This window comes from Schistocerca gregaria, chromosome 4, assembly GCF_023897955.1.
Source record: "Schistocerca gregaria isolate iqSchGreg1 chromosome 4, iqSchGreg1.2, whole genome shotgun sequence".
NCBI classification, from domain to species: domain Eukaryota; kingdom Metazoa; phylum Arthropoda; class Insecta; order Orthoptera; family Acrididae; genus Schistocerca; species Schistocerca gregaria.
Window position 1 is genome coordinate 465,485,866 of NC_064923.1, and position 22,698 is coordinate 465,508,563.

Sequence of the window (22,698 nt, forward strand, 5' to 3'; positions counted from 1 at the left end):
AGCATTTAGCACAGGCATTATGATTGGAACTCATTTTGGGCTTTAGCTTGTTAGAGGTCCTAAAAAGCATTACTTTTGGTTTGAACTTTTATAGTTGTATTCATTTTCTAAGACAAAATCATACCACAAGCGCCAAGTATTTCATTTTCATATGCCGTATGTCAATATACTCGCATTACAGGAGACCTATGGTGCTAAAATTTATTCTTATCCATGAGTGGAAAAAACAATTTGAAAACAATTCTGTGTGCCCTATGTTGTGAGCAATAATTTTCCAAGACAATCGACAGTATACCGTGCCCATAAAGTCTTCACTTGCTGGGTCAGACTCACTTTAAAACACCTACCAATTCTTTACAGAGGGACCATCTCCATTGCTAGCCCTGAACTGAGAACTGTTCACAACTATTTAGCCTTTCCACTTCCACCACTCCTTCCCGGAGAAAAATTCTGCATTTCCACTCATAATAACAGAATTTGTCTGTCGTTAATTGTGAGAGTTGACTGATCACATATTAACCCAACAGCAGATGGGAGTTTCTTTTTAGTGAACATCTGGAAAATAATCTTTCAGAATAATTCATATCGATGCAAAATCGAGCAAGCCAGAGTCGTTAGTCGTTATCACTACCCATCATAGCTAAGAAGTGACTCACGCAGTACATAACATTTGTAAAGTAGCATCTTATTAGCTTGATTTATCGTCGACAGTTGGGTGAGTCAAGTGATAAGTCATCCAATCATTCCTCATTCTTAATCAAAGCATGTTACGACCTTGAGAGAGCGGAATAAGTAGTAAACTACACACGGTGCGTTATCAGAGCTGCCCTCTGCTACCAGCTGTTTAACACGTAATTAATAACTCTTAACGAGTGTAAGAGGAGATTACGAGCCTAAAGTGTTTATATTACTGGTATTTTGTGATACTGTCGATGCTGCACCAGGCTGCTTCATTAAGTCGTTTGTTACTTACAGCTCGAAGGGACATCACATAACTCTGTGTGTATTTACAAGGTTACAGTGTTCATTTCTGTAACAGCGTATCTTTTTTGTCGACCAGCACTCTGAACACAGCACTATTCCTGTAGTTACATTTGGCCTAGTATGTTCGTAGTTCGCGTGGATGTCACTAATGTCTCACTGACAGATTAAAACACTTGAACAAGTTTTTCCGCGGGATCCAGTACTCGATAAGGTACATGCTTATATAAAGAGTTACTGAAGTAAGTTCTGAAAACAGAGCAATGAACCTTTTGAACGTTGTTCTATAGCTCTTGGAATAGAGAGTATAGTGGTATGACATGTGTTAAGATTTACATTTTAAATATTCGTAGGAAAGTGGGATATGTACAGAATTTGTCGACTGAGGCTGCAGATTCAATGTAATTTCACCTTCATTTGACACGAATGTCACTTTAAGAAGGAAAAACTCCTTTGTGTCACTGGACTTGGCCTTTACGTTTATCATGTTTTTCACCTCTTCTTGTAATAGTTTCACTGCAAGCTTTATCAATATACATCTGAACGCCTTACTCCTGGTGCTCTCTAATGTAGTTAAAAGAAACACATCAGTCCATTAAAAGCCTATTGTTGTACAAACATGAGAGTATTAACAACGTAGTTAAATACCTGCCTATTAGTGTGTAGCTAGTCTTTGGAACCGTTTATCAGTTTACAGAAACTTAAGAGATGAAATAGTAAAGGCAGCAGAGGATCGAATAGGTAAAAAGACAAGGCCTATTAGAAATGCTTGGATAACACAAGAGATACTGAATTTAATTGAAGAAAGAAGAAAATATAAAAATGCAGCAAATGAAGCAGGCGGAAGAGAATACAAACATTTAAAAAATCAGATCGATAGGAAGTGCAAAATGGCTAAGAGGACCAGCTAGAGGACAAACGTAATGTAAGGATTTAGAAGCGTATTTCACTAGAGGAAAATCAAAGAGGCCTTTGGAGAAAAAAGAAGCAGCTGTATAAATATCAAGAGCTCAGAAGCGAATCCAGCACTGAGCAGAGAAGGGAAAGCTGGAACACGGAAGGAATATATGCAGGGTCTGTAAAGGGAGATGAAATTGAAGGTAATGTTATAGAAAGGGAAGTGGACGCAAATAAAGATGAGATGGGATATATGATACTGCGAGAAGAATTTGACAGAGCTGTGAAAAATTTGAATCAAGGCCCGGGAATAGACGATATCCCGTCAGAACTACTGATAGCCATGGGAGAGCCAGCCATGACAAAATTCTTCCATCCATTGTACAAGATGTATGAGACAGGCGAAGTATCCTCAGCTTGCAAGAAGAATGTGATAATTCCAACTGCAAAGAAAGCAGTTGCCGACAGGCAGGAAAATTACCGAACTATCAGTTTAATAAATCATGGTTACAAAATATTAACAAGAATTCTTAAGAGAAGAATGGGAAACCTGACAAAAGCTGATATCGGGGAAGATAAGTTTGGATTGCGGAGAAATGTAGTAACATGCGAGGCAATACTGACCCTACGATGTATCTTAGAAGATAGGTTAAGGAAAGGCAAACGAACATTTATAGCACTTGTGGACTCAGAGAAAGAGCGAAAGATTATTTACAACATCTACAGAAACCAGACGGCAGTAACACGAGTCGAGAGGCATGAAAGCGAGAAGTGACTGGGAAGGGAGTGAGACAGTGTTGTAGCCTGTCCCCGATGTTATTTGGCCTGTATACTTAACTAGCAGCAAAGGAAACTAAAAAAATTCGGAGTAGGAATTAAAGTTCAGGGAAAATAAATAAAAACTTTGAGGTTTGCCGATGACATTGCAATTCTGTCAGAGACAGCAAAGGGCTTGGAAGAGCAGTTGAACGGTATGGGTAGTGTCTTGAAAGGTGAGTATAAGTTGAACCTCAACAAAAGCATAATAAGGATAATGGAATGTAGTCGAATTAAATTAGGTGATGCTAAGGGAGTTAGATTAGGAAATGAGACACTTAAAATAGTAGATGAGTTCTGCTGTTCAGGCAGCAAAAGAACTGATGGTGGCCGAAGTAAAGAGGATGTAAAGTGTAGACTGGCAATGACAGGAAAAGTATCTCTTAAGAAGAGAAATTTTTTAACATCGAAAATAGATGTTAGGAAGTCTTTCCTGAAAGTATTTGTCCGGAATGTAGTCATGTATGGGAGCGAAACATGGACAAAAACAGTTTGGACAAATAGAGAAGAGAAGCTTTTGAAATGTGGTACTACAAAAGAATGTTGAAGATTAGATAAGCAGATCATGTAACTAATGAAGAAATACTGAGCAGAATTGGGGAGACAAGAAATTTGTGGCACAGCTTGATCAAAAGAAGGGATCGGTTGTTAGGACACGTTCTGAGGCATCAAAGGATCAGCAATTTAGTATTGGGGGGAAGTGTTGGGGGTAAAAGTTGTAGAAGGAGACAAAAGCGATGAATACAGTATGCAGATTGAAAAGGACGTATGTCGCAGTAGTTATTCGGAGATGGAGAGGCTCGCACAGGGTAGAGTAACATGGTGAGCTCCATAAAACCAGTCTTCGGACCGGTAACCACAACAACATGGATGTCAACCTTACATGACTCATATTGAATTGAATGAAGTGAGTTTCAGTTAAGTTATACTCGCAGAAATCCACTACAGTGAAACATACATTCAACTTCCTGATTGTAGTTCACAGTGATATAGTAGATATGCTACTGTTCTTTTCTGTATCCGAGCTCTGCTGAAATATAAATAACCTGCCAGACTAGCCGCAGCACTTACTGGAATCTGAAAACCAGGGCGTGATGCCGTCCCAAGTGGTGGGTTCTACGGATGCTGCCAGCAACAAGACTGACACCAGCAGACACATGGCGAACTGTAAGTCAGGCGCACCTGCAACAGAAGACACAAAGGACGTTCGCTAGCACTCAAGGACAGTTTTCAGCTCCTTTTCCAACGCGTTAATTAACCAAAAACTTATTTAAGAATGATGGAGGACGAAGTAGAGAAGTTGTGTGAGGAGTGAAAGCAAAAGAGTTTAACCAAGTCAGTATCGGCAACGGAACACTAGCAAGAGCATGTAAAGCAACTATCCGTGGTCTTCTAGGAAGAATCAGACCAGCTCCTCACTGCTCTCCGAACCCCTTATCAGAATGGCCAGGATTCGGCTTTAATCGTGGTTTTCCCGGATTACTCCAGAAAAATCCAAAATAATTGTAATGAACTCCAACAGACAAAGATATTAAATTAATAGCGGTTAACTATAGAAGAATTCTCAAAGTGCTAGAGTTTTGATGATTTTTGTAAAGCAGTCGGAATGACGACACTAGACACCAAAACTTAACTTACACTGCAAAGTGGATCTTTGAAGCAAACCGAAGCACTTTTTTAACGAAAAGTCAGGCTACCTGAGATGAAATGTGGCAAATTCGCAGTAGTGAGCAACAAACATAGATTACTCATTGTGGTGAGTTTAGTGTGCATGAGTGATGCTTTGGATCCTCCTAACCCTAGATTACCAAACCCTTGAAAAATTTAGGACTGCAGTAAGGTGTATAAAATACGACATTTCGTACTTAATTTGATATGTAACATGCCGTGCCATTGGATATTTAATAATTGCAATTAACTAAAGCATAACCTATAAATTATGACTTCCTTTGAATAAACTGAGGAACAGTAAATTTAACAATGGTTTAGTAGCAATGTAACATATTCCTCCGTTTATAGTGTTCTAGGATTAATTATTACGTGTAGGCTTAAAGTTTCAGGAAGATGGAACGTGAATTGTGGCACCTGGTTCCCCCTTTCCAGTCAGCAGTTTTTTTTCCCCGCTACTTCTTCGCGTATGAAATTAATGCATTTAATTGTGTTATAATTATTGGTTACAAGGTATAGACTGTCCATTACTTGTACTCGGTTTCCCTTTTTCTGCGGATGTGAAGATGATCACCACTGACCGAAATCGATAGTTTACGGACATTTTTCTTTCTCTCCTACCCGCTATGCATCCCAGGGAAACGAATCAGGCTCGAGCTTGGATCACACAAGTTTCAAATTAGTTACTTCTTTTTGAGAAAGTATCCATGTCGCAACCGTGGTTCAAATGACAAGCACTGGTTTTCTTAGAAGATCTGCCGAACAATTAGTTCTCATGTGCAGACGTGACAGGCGTTGGACACTGAATCGATAGATTATAGCTGTAACTGCATAGAAAACAGAAAAATAAGCAATAAATAAACAAATAAATAAATATCTGATATCACCCATAGGAACCTCCCTGTAAGCGACGGTGTGATAATGAGTCTACAAAGGAAGTACCTACAAAACACTCGTGCAACCCACTTTAAAGTGTGTGCGACTCATACCATATACGAATAACGTATACAAAGAAGAGCAACACGAATGGTCACTTTTTTTTTATTGAGACAAACTATACCGTGAAAGTCTTCTTAGTCAGCTTTAAGTGAGGAATCTAAGAATATCCTACAGCTCCATAGCGACCGCTAATATAGGATTAGACAAACACAGTACACACAGAAGAATTTAAGCAAAATGCAATTATTCATCCCGCCCACCATACGAGAACGGAACGGCAAGAAACCCTAATACGTGGTGCAATAGGAAGTATCCTTTACCATGCATTTCACGGCGGTTCACAGAGTAGATAGGCAACTATGTCTGTAGAAAACTATGCAAGGCATGATGACAAATGTGCTCGTCGGCTACCATGATCGTTGGCAGTTTCAGTGAAAGTCCAACGTTTCAGCCAATATTTCAGGCGGCTTTTATCAAGGCAACAAGACCACCTGTAACAGTGACCAAAACGATGGACGTGTGACAACACGGCACGCCAAACATTCCGAAGATTTTTAGTGAAATTACGGTGCATACTTGATATACCATTTGGGGCAACGTAGCAAACTTACGAGTGAGCTGGCTTGCTGCGATGCCTGCAGCTGAAGCGGACCCGTCGCCGGCGCAGCTGTGTCGGCACTGGGGAGCCGCGACTACCAGAGCACGGCGCAGCGGGAGCCGCTATTGGTCGGTCACTGCTGGCGCCGGCGGTGGCTGCCGCGTCGAGGCACCGGCGTCCACTGGGCCGGTCCTCCCTCATCCCGACACCGGCTCCTGCCAACGGGGGCGAGGCGTTTTTCTCTTCCCTGCTCTGTGTCATTGCCCATCGGGGACACTCCTGCGACTCCGCTTCTGTCAAACACAATTGCTTTTAGGAAGAATCTTTCACTCTGCAGCTAATCTGAAACGTTCTGGCAAATTAAATCGTGTGCCAGAGCGAGACACGAATCTTCAGTCATATCTTTTGCAGTGAATACTCTTCCTTTGACACTGCACCAGACAAGCGGCTTGTAGTGAAATTGCGTGCTTGCGGAATATCGCCTAAGTTATGTAACTGGAATTGTGATTTCCTGTGAGAGAGGTCACAGTCCGTAGTAATTGACGGAAAGTCATCGAGTAACACAGAAGTGATTTCCGGCGTCCTAGAGGTAGTGTTACAGGCCGTCTGATGTTCCTTATCTATATAAACGATTTGGGAGACAATCTGAGCAGCCGTCTTAGGTTGTTTGCACATGACGCTGTCGTTTATCGACTAATAAAGTGAAATGGCTCTGAGCACTATGGGACTTCACTTCTGAGGTCACCAGTCGCCTAGAACTTAGAAATACTTAAACTTAACTAACCTAAGGACATCACACACATCCATGCCCCAGGCAGAATTCGAATCCGCGACCGTAGCGGTCACACGGTTCCAGACTGAAGCGTCTAAAACCGCACGGCCACATCGACCGGCTACTGTCAAAGAAGTCACAGTTCGTAGTAATTGACGGAATGTCCTCGAGTGAAACAGAAGTGACTTATGGCATTCCCCAAGGTAGTGTTATAGGCCCTTTGCTGTTCCTTATCTGTATAAACGATTTGGGAGACAATCTGAGCAGCCGTCTTAGGTTTTTTGCACATGACGCTGTCGTTTATCGACTAATAAAGTCATCAGAAGATCAAAATAAATTGGAAAAGATATCTGAACGGTGCGAAAATTGTCAGTTGACTAAATAACGAAAAGTGTGAGGTCATCCACATGTCTGCTAAAAGGAAATCGTTAACCTTCGGTTACGCGATAAATCAGTCTAATCTGAAAGCCGTAAATTCAACTAAATACCAAGGTATTACAATTACGAACAATTTAAATTGGAAAGAACACATAGAAAATGTTGTGGGGAAGGCTAACCAAAGACTGCGTTTTATTGGCAGGACACTTATAAAATGTAACAGACCTACTAAAGAGACTGCCTACACTACCCTGCTCCGTCCTCTTTTAGAATACTGCTGCGCGGTGTGGGATTCTTACTAGATAGGACTGACGGAGTACATCGAAAAAGTTCAAAGAAGGGCAGCACGTTTTTTATTATCGCGAAATATGGGAGAGAGTGTTACAGAAATGATACAGGATTTGGGCTGGACATAATTAAAAGTAAGGTGTTTTTCGTTGCGACGGCATCTTCTCACGAAATTCCAATCACCAACTTTTTCCTCGGAATGTGAAACTATTTTGTTGACAACGACTTACATAGGGAGAAACGAATGCCACTATAAAATAAGGGAAATCAGAGCTCATAAGGAAAATTATAGCTGTTCGTTCTTTCCGCGCCCTATACGAGATTGGAATAATAGAAAATTGTGAAGGTGGTTCGGTGAACCCTCTGCCAGGCACTTAAATGTGATTTGCAGAGTATCCATGTAGATGTAGATGCAGATGTAGATGTACTGCTTGAGCTATACAGTTACGGCGCACGGTTCATCCTCAGAGATTCACTTCTGCCAGTACCTCTCTACCACTTTCAACTCTTTCCAGTACTTGAGTACTTGTGTTTCGTTATCATGTTGTGTCAACACTAATCTACTGGGTTGGTCTATAAGTTCGTAGAGTTTTCCCGTAAGTTTAGTAAACACAACAGGTATACACAAAAGAGACTTTAGTCATCAATCATATATTCTTCTTCATTATTTACAGCAGTCCACCAATTTTGGGGTAACTTTTCCATTCCATGTCTGTAGAAATGACGTGGGTTTGAGGCGAAGATCTCGTCGAGCCACGCTCGGAGCACATTTTCATTCGGAAAGGGAATTCCTTGGAGGTTATTCGATAGAAAACGGACAAAGTGAAAATCTGAGTGCGCAAGATCGGCTGCATAAAGTGGGTGCAGAATGATTACCCAACCCAACTCCTCTATAGTGCTTTTTGTGTCCAGCGGAATGAGGGCGGGCGTTATCATAGAGTAGCATCACTTCACGCAGTCTTCCTGGTCGTTGTTTTTTGATTACGCCCGCAAGACGTCTCAGTTGTTGACAATGAATGTCAGCAGTGATGGTTACACCCCGGGGAAGCAACCTGCAGTACATCACATCGTCAATGTTGCACCAGATGCATAACAATATCTTTTGTGTATGCGCGCAAGTCTTCGTACGGCTAGTGGCTGCTTTGTTAGGCGCAACCATCGCTATATTTTGTTTATGTTAGCATAAAGGTACCATTTTTTGTCACCAGTAACGATACAGGATAGGAATGGTCGGTTTTGTTCACGAGCCAATGGATGACAGCAAGCAAAGATGCACATATGGCCGACCAGCGATTTTTGTGACTTTGGACTAGAGCACCTGGTTTTTGAACTTTGCACACTGCACAGAAATGTCGGACCATTGTGGAATGATCACGGTCCATCACATCTGCCATTTCTCGAGTACACTGACGTGGATCATTGTAGATTAATGCGTTTAAACGATCTTTATCGAACCCCGAAGGCCTTTCTAAACGTGGAGAGTCATTAATGTCAAAAAGATCCTCCTTGAATCGAGAAGATTTTATTTTCTCGCCGTGCACGGCCCCATGACATTATCCCTATACACGGCGCGAATGTTTCTAGGTGCACTCACTGCTGACACCTCTCTGGTGAACCCAAACAGAAGAATATGTCGGAAATGATCCAATTTTCCCAATTGGTTCCCCATTTTCTAGCGCCCATAACTCCATTCACCGTCTGCAAATGAGAAAATGACAATACTTAAATTCAGATAGCAACAGTGAAATGTCAGTCGATAAATAAACCCATACCAACCGGATTACCAAGAATGCAAAACAAAAACGCTACGAACGAACCTAGTATATTGCTGAATGGCTAAAGCGGTTCACGCTGCAATAATGCAGTTGCAGGTTGCCTACCTAACGGCTTCCAGAGGCAACAAGAATTTGACTTTCAATATCTCATACAATTCGTGAAAAATTTAACATTTAAAATGCTCTCTTAATTTATTCATTAAGAAGTATATCCTACTTTAAAGTTTTAACAAAACAGTCAAGTATTAAACTTATAAACTGTTTACATGTGTCGAGGTAGCGTAATTAACAACGTACATATTACCCAGGATATTTTCGTACACTATTTTAGAACGACCGCACTTAGCGACTTCCAAGAAACTTTGCACACAATGTAAAAACTTTTCGAAACGTTTTCTCACTGACTTCCTCCGCCCCCTCCCCCCCCCCCCCCAACAAAATAATGAAAGGGAAGAAGTTTATCGCTTTTCAGCTATTCGTGCAGTAAAAGTGAGCATCAGGCAGGGCGATTAATTTATTACTTCTTTACTAACAGCGTTATACGTAACAAATTTTGCATACAATATCCACATACACCACTGAAAGCACCAGTAAAATTATATCACAGTACACTACATAGTTCGGGAGGTATTATTTTAAGAGGGGAGACGGCGGGAGATGTACCAGCTATTACTAATTAGTACCCAGAATGAATCACTTTGCAATGAGTTGTGCGCTGTCTGAAACGTCCTGCCATGTTATAACTGTGTGTCAGAGTGGTATTCAAACCTAGAACCTTGCCTTTTGTGGGGGCTGTGCCCTTGCCGGCTGAGCTTTTGCAGACACGTCTTGCGACCCACCCTCACAACTTCACTTCCGTCAGTACCTCTCCCCTAGGTTTCAGAACTTGGTAGAAGCTCTCCTATGTACCTTTCTGGACTAGCATTCTCGGATGAAAGGATTTTGTACAGAAACAGCTGAAAATAGGGGAGAGGAACTCGAACAAGTGAAGCTGAGAGGCGGACTGAGAGTGGTGGCTGCGTGGCTCAGTAGGTGTACCTGTGAAAGGCCGCTCCGTGCACCGGTCCCCGTCCAGAACACATGTACTACCGCCACCTGATATCTGCAGACGGCATGTCCAATGCTAGAATTAGAAAAAACACATTACTTTTGTAAAAACTGACAATTGCCAACTCGAAATAAACGACATTCTCAAATCTCTGCATTATAATTTATTACGTCACGATCGCTCACGTATACAAAATTATTCAAATTCTCTTTTCGGCAAGCAGCTGCCATCTTCTCATGCGGCACGTCCACTACAGAGCTTGATACAGACCATAAAAAATGCAGTTAGGAGCATCGAACATCATGAAGTCAATGAATATATTTCAATGAATGTACATGACATCGTGACAGTCTTTATTACCCTGTGACGATATTATGTACATTCGTTGAAATATTTTTGTTGACTTCGTGATGTTCGAAGTGCCTAACTGTATTTTTCATATACACTCCTGGAAACTGAAATAAGAACACCGTGAATTCATTGTCCCAGGAAGGGGAAACTTTATTGACACATTCCTGGGCTCAGATACATCACATGATCACACTGACAGAACCACAGGCACATAGACACAGGCAACAGAGCATGCACAATGTCGGCACTAGTACAGTGTATATCCACCTTACGCAGCAATGCAGGCTGCTATTCTCCCACGGAGACGATCGTAGAGATGCTAGATGTAGTCCTGTCGAACGGCTTGCCATGCCATTTCCACCTGGCGCCTCAGTTGGACCAGCGTTCGTGCTGGACGCGCAGACCGCGTGAGACGACGCTTCATCCAGTCCCAAACATGCTCAATGGGGGACAGATCCGGAGATCTTGCTGGCCAGGGTAGTTGACTTACACCCTCTAGAGCACGTTCGGTGGCACGGGATACATGCGGACGTGCATTGTCCTGTTGGAACAGCAAGTTCCCTTGTCGGTCTAGGAATGGTAGAACGATGGGTTCGATGACGGTTTGGATGTACCGTGCACTATTCAGTGTCCCCTCGACGATCATCAGAGGTGTACGGCCAGTGTAGGAGATCGCTCCCCACACCTTTATGCCGGGTGCTGGCCCTGTGTGCCTCGGTCGTATGCAGTCCTGATTGTGGCGCTCACCTGCACGGCGCCAAACACGCATACGACCATCATTGGCAACAAGGCAGAAGCGACTCTCATCGCTGAAGACGACACGTCTCCATTCGTCCCTCCATTCACGCCAGTCGCCACACCACTGGAGGCGGGCTCCACGATTTTGGGGCGTGAGCGGAAGACGGCCTAACAGTGTGCGGGACCGTAGCCCAGCTTCATGGAGACGGTTGCGAATGGTCCTCGCTGATACCCCAGGAGCAACAGTGTCCCTAATTTGCTGGGAAGTGGCGGTGCGGTCCCCTACGGCACTGCGTAGGATCCTACGGTCTTGGCGTGCACCCGTGCGTCGCTGCGGTCCGGTCCCAGGTCGACGGGCACGTGCATCTTCCGCCGACCACTGGCGACAACATCGATGTACTGTGGAGACCTCACGCCCCACGTGTTGAGCAATTCGGCGGTACGTCCACCCGGCCTCCCGCATGCCCACTATAGGCCCTCGCTCAAAGTCCGTCAACTGCACATACGGTTCACATCCACGCTGTTGCGGCATGCTACCAGTGTTAAAGACTGCGATGGAGCTCCGTATGCCACGGCAAACTGGCTGACACTGACGGCGGCGGTGCACAAATGCTGCGCAGCTAGCGCCATTCGACGGTTCCTGGTGTGTCCGCTGTGCCGTGCGTGTGATCATTGCTTGTACAGCCCTCTCGCAGTGTCTGGAGCAAGTATGGTGGGTCTGACACACCGGTGTCAATGTGTTCTTTTTTCCATTTCCAGGAGTGTATGTTGTATGTAGCTCTCTAGTGAATGTATCACATCAGATAGCAGCTGCTTTCCGAAACCGGTAATGTGAAAGTATGAAATACACGTGGTGTTTGTTTTAATTTGAAACAACAAAATATATATGTAAAAATATGCATCGTATAAAAAAGTTACAGACTAAAGGTTGATATTTTCATGAGAACATCTGACTGTGCTACACTGGCGGTTAACTTTCTATTTTCAAATCTAAGTCCCCAATTTTTATTCCAATTCGGATTCTACGCCAGAAGATATACAGCACTTACCAGAAAGATTTTTTCCATTCGCGAAAGATGACGATGTAATCGACAAAATTAAGTTTTCGGTTTTTGCGATTATGAACCGACTCATTTGATTCTACTTTCTGTTCTAAAGAGTTGATATTATTGCTAAATTTTTTCAGTTTAGTAAATTTTATTGTACAGTAAAACTTTAACGTTTAGCCATTTAAAAGTCTGGCAAATAACCTACATTTAAAGTAACGTTGTTTCTTGTTCCCTTCAAGGTTGCTTCCGGTCAGTCCCCTCCAATCTCACCAACAGCATGACTGATGACGCTATGTTCTTCCACCCAAATGTCGCAACTGTCGTGCCGATTACAGCGCCATCTGCCACGAAAGGAAAACATTTTATCACCTAAACCATAGGTATTTTTGGCATAGAATCCGAATCTGCAATAAAAAAGATGGTTCCCTTTACGCCACCGCGGGGAAGAGCTTGGGGAATTTCGGGGTGTGGTCGGACTATGTTTTCATACGATGCGTATCTTACGAGATATTTCATTGTTAGAAGTTAAAACAAGCAACCTGTATTTGTAAGCTATCATGAGGTAATACGTCATTACAGAAAAAAATAATTTATTTTTTACGCTTGCTCCTTGTTATCTGCTCAAAGTAAATGCCATCAAAGTGTCTGAAAATTGCACGGCAAAATATCACGGACTTTCACCATGCTGCAGCTCTCCAGGAGTGTTGCGTCGATGTGCAGTTACAAGGTTACAAACTGCAAAGGCACAAAGCTTAGTCAACAAGTTTTTAGTACATAATAGCCCATTCTTCGAACACCAGCATCTACATGTACTCGTACCAAGTCCATGGCGGAAGAAGTTCGTGCCAATTACAGGGATTCCATGTGTTGTTCTATTTGCGTACTGACCGGGTGAAAAGGACTGTGTGTGTGCCCCCGAACGTGCCCCAATTTCTTTCATCGTATTCTCGTCACCCTTACGAAATATGATGATGACACCGTAAGTCACACAGTCATCCTCAGATACAGGTTCTTGAGATACATCCATCATGTATCCGTGAGACCAATGTCGTCTGCCCAAGGATTCTCCTTTAAATTCCCCGAGTATTTTTGTTCCCAGGTAAGCTGTTAAGAATCAGGTCCCATGTTTCTGATTCTTTTCAATTTCTGTTGTCATGCCTGCTCAAAGAACTCGAGTCCCTGGAACAATACCGTACACCAGAATTAGTGGCACAGCGCCTTGTACGCTGTTCCTTTACAGATGATCAGCACTTCCTCTGAAATTTCGACACATTACTAGTCTGTAATAAGGCACCAGACACTATGGGTTTCTTACAAAATGCTTGCTTCGTTACCTGAAAACGCTTCCAGTTTCGTTGTTAATATTCACTTTCACATCAATAGATAATTTTGTTCTACCATTATTATTGTTACTATTATTATTACTAACGAAACCGGAAATAATTCGCAATTACTATGTATGGGAATCGGATATGCATCCTAATCTCCTTCTCTCCATTACTCCGTCAGTTCCTTTCCTCTCCGTGTGTACATATTTTACATACAGTAAAAGTAAATACTCTGTCCAGTCATATTAATGTGACCAACTGTCAAAAGGTTGAACAACCGCCTTTTGCAGCGCTGACCGCTGCAATACGTGCAGGGAGAGTCAGTGATGTTCTCGAAGATACCAGCAGGGCTGCAGACCCAAGCTGAGTCGGCGAGTTGATACCTGACAGTTGCAGTGGACCGGTCGCAGCAGCTTCGCGCGCCTGTCTTAACCAATATTGTAACGTAATACTGTAAGGTGGCAATTTAAGGAGATGAAACCTAGATAAAATGACAAAACCAGAGGTTGTACAGAGTCTCAGGGAGAGTATAAGGGAACAATTGACAGGAATGGGGGAAAGAAATACAGTAGAAGAAGAATGGGTAGCTTTGAGGAATGAAATAGTGAAGGCAGCAGAGGATCAAGTAGAAATCCTAGGATAACAGAAGAGATACCGAATTTAATTGATGAAAGGAGAAAATACAAAAATGCAGCAACTGAAGAAGGTAAAAAGGAATACAAACGTCTCAAAAATTATATCGACAGGAAGTGCAAAATGGCTAAGCAGGGATGGCTAGAGGACAAATGTAAGGATGTAGAGGCTTATCTCATGAGGGGTAAGACAGATACTGCCTACAGGAAAATCAAAGAGACCTTTGGAGAAAAGAGAACCAATTGCATGAATATCAAGAGCTCAGATGGAAACCCAGTTCTAAGCAAAGAAGGGAAAGCAGAAAAGTGGAAGGAATATATAGAGGGTCTATACAGGGGCGATGTTCTTGAGGACAATATTATGGAAATGGAAGAGGAGATAGACGAAGATGAAATGGGAGATATGATACTGCGTGAAGAGTTTGACAGAGCACTGAAAGACCTAAGTCGAAACAAGGCCCTGGGAAATTCCCTCAGACTTCAAGAAGAATATAATAATTCCAATCCCAAAGAAAGCAGGTGTTGACAGATGTGAAAATTACCGAACTATCAGTTTAATAAGTCACAGCTGCAAAATACTAACGCGAATTCTTTACAGACGAATGGAAAAACTGATAGAAGTCGACCTCGGGAAAGACCAGTTTGGATTTCGTAGAAATGTTGGAACACGTGAGGCAATACTGACCCTACAACTTATTTTAGAAGAAAGATTAAGGAAAGGCAACCCTACGTTCTAGCATTTGTAGACTTAGGGAAAGCTTTTGACAATCTTGACTGGAATACTCTCTTTCAAATTCTGAAAGTGGCAATGGTAAAATACAGGTAGCGAAAGGCTATTTACAATTTGTACAGAAATCAGATGGCAGTTATAAGAGTCGAGGGGGATGAAAGAGAAGCAGTGGTCGGGAAGGGAGTGAGACAGGGCTGTAGCCTCTCCCCGATGCTATTCAATCTGTATATTGAGCAAGCAGTAAAGGAAACAAAAGAAAAGTTCGGAGTAGGTATTAAAATCCATGGAGAAGAAATAAAAACTTTGAGGTTCGCAGATGACATTGTAATTCTGTCAGAGACAGCAAAGGACTTGGAACAGTAGTTGAATAGAATGGACAGTGTCTTGAAAGGAGGGTGTAAGATGAACATCAACAAAAGCAAAACGAAGATAATGGAATGTAGTCAAATTAAGTCGGGTGATGCTGAGGGAATTAGATTAGGAAATGAGACACTTAAAGTATTAAAGGAGTTTTGCTATTTGAGGAGCAAAATAACTGATGATGGTCGAAGTAGAGAGGATATAAAACGTAGACTGGCAATGGCAAGGAAAGCGTTTCTGAAGAAGAGAAATTTGTTAACATCGAGTATAGATTTAAGTGTCAGGAAGTCGTTTCTGAAAGTATTTGTATGGAGTGTAGCCATGTATGGAAGTGAAACATGGACGATAAATAGTTTAGACAAGAAGTGAATAGAAGCTTTCTAAATGTGGTGCTACAGAAGAATTCTGGAGATTAGATGAGTAGATCACATAACTAATGAGGAGGTATTGAATAGAATTGGGGTGAAGAGGAGTTTGTCGCGGTAGGTGGATCAAAACAAAATGTCCAGACACTCTGTGACCAAAATGGTACTGAAACAGATTATGACAGACTAAAGGCCGAAATACTAAGTGTCTTCTTCCAAAGCTGTTTCACAGAGGAAGACTACACTGTACTTCCTTCTCTAGAATGTAGCACAATTGACAAAATGGTAGATATCGAAATAGACGACAGAGGGATAGAGAAACAATTAAAATCGCTCAAAAGAGGAAAGGCCACTGGTCCTGATGGGATACCAGTTCGATTTTACACAGAGTACGCGAAGGAACTTTCCCCCCTTCTTGCAGCGGTGTACCGTAGGTCTCTAGAAGAGCGAAGCGTTCCAAAGCATTGGAAAAGGGCACAGGTCATCCCCGTTTTCAAGAAGGGACGTCGAACAGATGTGCGAAACTTCAGACCTATATCTCTAACGTCGATCAGTTGTAGTATTTTGGAACACGTATTATGTTCGAGTATAATGTCTTTTCTGGAGACTAGAAATCTACTCTGTAGGAATCAGCATGGGTTTCGAAAAATACGGTCGTGTGAAACCCAGCTCGCGCTATTCGTCCACGAGACTCAGAGGGCTATAGACACGGGTTCACAGGTAGATGCCGTGTTTCTTGACTTCCGCAAGGCGTTTGACACAGTTCCCCAAAGTCGTTTAATGAACAAAGTAAGAGCATACGGACTATCAGACCAATTGTGTGATTGGATTGAGGAGTTCCTAGATAACAGAACGCAGCATGTCATTCTCAATGGAGTGAAGTCTTCCGAAGTAAGAGTGATTTCAGGTGTGCCGCAGGGGGGTGTCATAGGACCGTTGCTATTCACAAATACATAAATGACCTGGTGGATGACATCGGAAGTTCACTGAGGCTTTTTGCAGATGATGCTGTGGTGTATCGAGAGGTTGCAACAATGGAAAATTGTACTGAAATGCAGGAGGATTTGCAGCGAATCGACGCATGGTGCACGGAATGGCAATTGAATCTCAATGTAGACAAGTGTAATGTGCTGCGAATACATAGAAAGATAGATCCCTTATCATTTAGCTACAAAATAGCAGGTCAGCAACTGGAAGCAGTTAATTCCATAAATTATCTGAGAGTACGCATTAGGAGTGATTTAAAATGGAATGATCATATAAAGTTGATCGACGGTAAAGCAGATGCCAGACTGAGATTCATTGGAAGAATCCTAAGGAAATGCAATCCGAAAACAAAGGAAGTAGGTTACAATACACTTGTTCGCCAACTGCTTGAATACTGCTCAGCAGTGTGGGATCCGCACCAGATAAGGTTGATAGAAGAGATAGAGAAGATCCAACGGAGAGCAGCGCGCTTCGTTACAGGATCATTTAGTAATTACGAAAGCGTTACGAAGATGATAGATAAACTCCAGTGGAAGACTCTGCAGGAGAGACGCTCAGTAGCTCGGTACGGGCTTTTGTTAAAGTTTCGAGAACATACCTTCACCGAAGAGTCAAGCAGTATATTGCTCCCTCCTACGTATATCTCGCGAAGAGACCATGAGGATAAAATCAGAGAGATTAGAGCCCACACAGAAGCATACCGACAATCCTTCTTTCCACGAACAATACAAGACTGGAATAGAAGGGAGAACCGATAGAGGTACTCAGGGTACCCTCCGCCACACACCGTCTGGTGGCTCGCGGAGTACGTAAAAAAGAAAAAAAAAAAATCCCCTGACTTGAAGAAGGGATCGGTTGGTAGGACACGTTCTGAGGTATCAAGGGATAACCAGTTTAGTACTGGAGGGCAGGGAGACCAAGAGATGAATACTCTAAGCAAATTCAGAAGGTTGTAGGCTGCAGTAGGTACTGGGAGATGAAGAGGCTTGCACAGGATAGAGTAGCATGGAGAGCTGCATCTAACCAGTCTCAGGACTGAAGACCACAACAACAACAACAACACCTTTAAACGTCTCTATAGAGTTCTTCGGTACTGTCACAGCACTGTAGACGACTGTTATTTACGCCTGTAGCCGTTTACCCTTCAGAGCTGAGAGTTGGCAACAGTGCTGCGGGCTATCAACGAACTTCTTAGGCCGCCTCGACTACAGGTTTCTCGCTTGAGGATCCATGGCACGAACAGTCCACTCGAGATGGTCCCAAACATTCTCGTTTGAAATGATAATTAAATATAAACCCTTAGCTGCCGACAGGTGTTGTTGATACACATCAATGGGGACAGCTGAAAATGTGTGCCCCGACCGGGAATCGAACCCTGGAACTCCTGCTAACATGGCAGACGCTCTATCCATCTGAGTCCCCGAGGGCACAGAGGATAGTGCGACTGCAGAGATTTATACATTGCACGCCTCCTGCGAGACCCACATTCCCAACTGTCCACAACCTACAGTCGTAGTACTCAAAAATGGCTCTGAGCACTATGGGACTTAACTTCTGAGGTCATCAGTCCCCTAGAACTTAGTACTACTTAAACCTAACTAACCTAAGGACATCACACACATCCATGCCCGAGGCACGATTCCAACCTGCCACCGCAGCGGTTGCGCGGTTCGAGACGTTGTTTTGGTGCTGGCAGGGTTCGCGAGGGTTGCAGACTGATGCGCCTAGAACCGCTCGGCCACACCGGCCGGCATTCGCAGTACTCCTAACAGATATTTGCCCAATCACAACACCTGTCAGCAGCTAAGGGTTTCGATTTAATTATCATTTCATTCTAGAGAAGCTGCACTCTCATCAATGGTATCTGTTCTTTCGGGAACAGATACCATCTTCATATTCTCGTTTGTGTTTGTCAGGAGAGTTTAGGGCCAATGGAATACAGTGAACTCATCCTGGTGCCCTTCGAACCACGCACGGACATTGCGAGCTTTGTAACACATTGCATTGTCCTTCTCGTATACGCCATGTAGCCGAGGGGAAAGAAATTGCATGTACGGGTGGACATGATCCCCAAGCATAAACGCATACTTGTGTTGATCCATTGCGTCTTCCATAACAAAGAAATCACACAGGGTACGCCACGAAAATGTTGCCCGGATCATAATGCTGCTTTCTCCGGCATTGACCCTTCCGACGACTGCTTTCAGACGTTTCAAGCCGTAGGCGTCAACAGCGATCTTCCCGGTCCAGCATGAAATGTAATTCGTCTGGAAAGGCCATCTGTCGCCTCTCAGCGGATGTCCAGTTGCGGTATTGGCGTCAAATTCGAGCCTCCGTCGCCGATGAACAGGTGTCAGCATGGGTGCATGAACCAGGCGCCTGCTTCAGAGACCCATACACAACAACGTTCGCTGAACAGTCGTTGACGAGACACTATTGGTAGCCCCGTGGTTCATCTGAGAGGTCAGCTGCTCAACAGTTGCACGTCTACTCGCCTATACACATCCCCGCAGCCGTCATTCGTATCTGTGGACTGTGGTGCATCACAGTTGTCTCAGCGCAGGTTTTGGATAGCATCATTTTGCCATGCACGGTATGCTTCAATCACGGCGGCAAGGGAACAGTTTACATACAACCTTAGCCGTTTCAGAACTGCTTCTGCTCTTGGCCCGAAAGCCAATGGTCATGACCTTTTGGACGCCAGATAAAGCGCACTGTTTTCCGCGTCCCCTCAACACGCGTTATATGCCCTCCACTGCTAGGGCTGCCACCTGCCATCTGTGAGTGGTTACTGCTCGTTGATGTCGAATATAGGCGGTGGTCCCAGTAATATGACTGCACCATGTAGCTTGTGTCTGTTGAGCTTGTTAACAATGTTTGCATATATCGAATATGAGGCAGGCACACGGCAACCTCGGCCGCCAACCGACAGCCGCTGGACGGACACGCCCACCTCGGCCGGAGCAGGCAGGTGGCTTGCGGAGTGTGGATGTAGGTGTAGATGTAGATGTATACCACTGGAAGCTACCGTCACCCTCTCGAGACTTGTTTTACACGCCTGCTTGACTATGGAGTTGGATATTTCTGAGTATTACACTTTATCTGCCTGCATTTATGTTCTTGCAGTGAGTACATGTTTGGCATAATAAATAACATGATGTCCGCACCCGGTAGCTGAGTGGCCAGCGCGACAGAATTTCAATCCTAGGGACCTGAGGTCAGAGCGAACTGTAAACGAGCATATACTGAACAATCTTTATCAATGGGCGCAGTCGCTGGGAAGCCTAACTACGACGTGGTACCTTTCTTTTCATGTTATTTACGTTTAATATCTTCGATGGTGTCTTCATTCTGTTTTAGTTTTCCAGGCTTGATTAACTATGACTGTTCGCACATTGATACCTGTATAAATAAAAAAAGATGGAAAAAAGTGGGCAGGAGACCTGCGTTCGAATCCAAATAAATACACAAGAACAAACTAAGAACAAAATGAACAACAAATAAAATATAATAAAGTATTATACCCTTTCCTTTCTCCTTTTATTATTTTTTTATAAAAAGTTCAGAGGCATATTTAATTTTTGTTTCGTTGGCGAAACCTGAAGTGCTGGCGAACGGCCGTACTAGTTACTTTAGGATGAAAGTGGCGGTGGCACCACCTTTGTTTTTGTTTTTAGGCTAGATTGGTTTTTGGAGGTAGTATGGGTGAGAGGGGCCAACGCCTGAAGTGGAAGAGGTAATTTTCTTTCTTTATTTATATATAAATAGAAAACCAAAATGGTCAAAAAAAGTGGGTATGATTCCCGCTCAAAAAAATATAAAAAAACGAAACAAAAATAAAATAAAATAAAGAAAAAATGGGGGCCCGAGTTCAATTCCCGGCTGTGTCGGAGATTTTCTCCGCACAGCGGCTGGGTGTTGTGTTGTCCTAATCATCATCATTTTATCCCCATCGACGCGCAAGTCGCAGAAGTGGCGTCAAATCGAAAGACTTGCACACGGCGAACGGTCTACCCGACGGGAGGCCCTAGTCACACGACATTTCTTTATTTAATAACATGGTTTAATCCCGAAAGTGTTGCATTTTTCCATTATCCAATTCCAGTGATGTGATGGCCAATGATTATCTCGTTGAGTAAATAATTAACAAGGACATCCATGACGATGAATAGTTGACGAGCCGATATGTAACAAAAAGCGAGAAAGGAGTGATACGGCCGGTGGAGGCGGCCGAGCGATTCTAGGTGCTTCAGTCTCGAACCGAGCGACCGCTACGGTTGCAGGTTCGAATCCTGCCTCGGGCATGAATGTGTGTGATGCCCTTAGGTTAGTTGGGTTTAAGTATTTCTAAGTTCTAGGGGACTGATGACCTCAGATGTTAAGTCCCTTAGTGCTCAGAGCCATTTGAAAGGTGTAATACGGAAACGCTTTCGCCTACCGCAGCTCTGCAATCTGCCAATGTATGCCCTACTGATTGCGCTCTCTACTGTTTTACAATGTCACAAATCATTGTAGGTACGCGTTCGTGTAGTATGGGCATTACCGTCACTTCCCTAGGGGCACGTGGGACACAAATTCAGGGCCCCCATCCTGAAGGGGACCCCGAAAATACAGAAACTTTGCTCCTATCTCCTGAGCAACTACTTTTTAAACGAATTTTTTAAACTGAAAAACAAATAATTGAAACTTATTCCAAAGTTCACAAGCATTTCTCATGCTTTCCATTTCAAGGAACCTACTGTCTCTCAGATGTCGTTAACCTTCGTCAGAGACCAGATCCTTTCTTGTATAGCCCAGCATTGATCTCTCCATGGCTCTCTGTGCTGTCCTAAGTTTCCCTTTTGTAAATGAGTTCATTGTCCACGTCTCTCAGTCACACGTCATCACAGGAAGAATGCATTGATCAAATACTGCTTTCTTCAAATTTACTGGAATTTTTGATCTGAATATTGTTGAATTCTTCCCAAATGCTTGCCAGCCAAGCTTGCTGCGTCGATAGATTTCTGGCCGTAAGTCTTCTTTCATATTTATAATCTGGCCAAGGTAGACATATTCACTGACCTCTTCTAATGGACTGTCATTGACTTTCACATCTCCAGCTGGGACCCTTTTTTTTCGATCAGCACGACCGGTATTGGCCACCGAGACTATTTTCCAGAGGTTATTGTTATGTGAACAATACTGCAAAAATAAGATATAACTGAATAGGTTATATGAAAAAAATTAACAAGAAATGTCGATAAAACAAGCATAGTAAAAAAATAAAGTTACACAAGAATTTGTCTACAAACGTCACAGAAACAGTGTAGTAACATTCAACTAAGCGCGGCGAGAAAAGGCGAAATTTGGATATTGGCACTCAAAGTCGCCGTCTAGTGAAGCCAAAACTGTATTTCGTAGAATCTTTTACATTGACACTTTGTGCTGTGCCGTTGCGCGTGAACAGCTGGTGATGAATGCCGCCATTTGAAACACATTCTGGAATGTTTTGACGTGACTTGCCGTCCTGTGTGAACCGTCACCGAGAAGCGTGTTTTGACTGAATGTTCCAGAAGCCGTCGCATCCTATTAGCTTCGCGGGACGACCAAGGAACGCATAACACACGTCGATGGGGCACTGAATAGTAGGCTGTTGATTCAGCTAGGCTGGCGGAGCGAGACTTTCGTGGGACCTCTACAAGCGTGTCTTCACCAGCAAGTAACTTCTGCAAGGGCTTGCTGAGGTGTTTACATTAGAACAATAGCTTGTGCAAGTTTGCTTCTGCAAGTCGCTTCGGCAAGTTAACTTCCAAGTACTGTTAAGTGTTTATTTCAAAATTTAAACGACCCCACTCAATAAAAAAAGGAAAAGAAAAGGAAGGAATAGAAAGTAAAAAGATCCAAATCAACTGTCTTGCATTTGGAGACAGGTTTTACTATACTTACCGAAAATGTGGCATCTGCAGTACCACAAATAAATCACCTGGAGGAAATAGCCAGCAGAAAACTGGCTCAAGAA

At 43.2% G+C, this 22,698-nt stretch overlaps 2 protein-coding genes across 6 annotated transcripts in view; one reads left to right on the forward strand and one right to left on the reverse strand.

Moving 5' to 3' along the window:
* LOC126267773 (laminin subunit gamma-1-like) overlaps positions 1 to 3,853 on the reverse strand; it is a 184,457-nt gene extending 180,604 nt beyond the window's left edge. Inside the window, exon 1 of the mRNA XM_049973078.1 lies at positions 3,766 to 3,853. Within this exon, the coding sequence (XP_049829035.1) occupies positions 3,766 to 3,853 (88 nt within the window). The remainder of the gene's footprint in view (positions 1 to 3,765) is intronic.
* The window catches only part of LOC126266753 (glycerol-3-phosphate dehydrogenase, mitochondrial), a 301,663-nt gene that overhangs the window by 100,537 nt on the left and 178,428 nt on the right, over positions 1 to 22,698 (forward strand). The window lies entirely within an intron of this gene.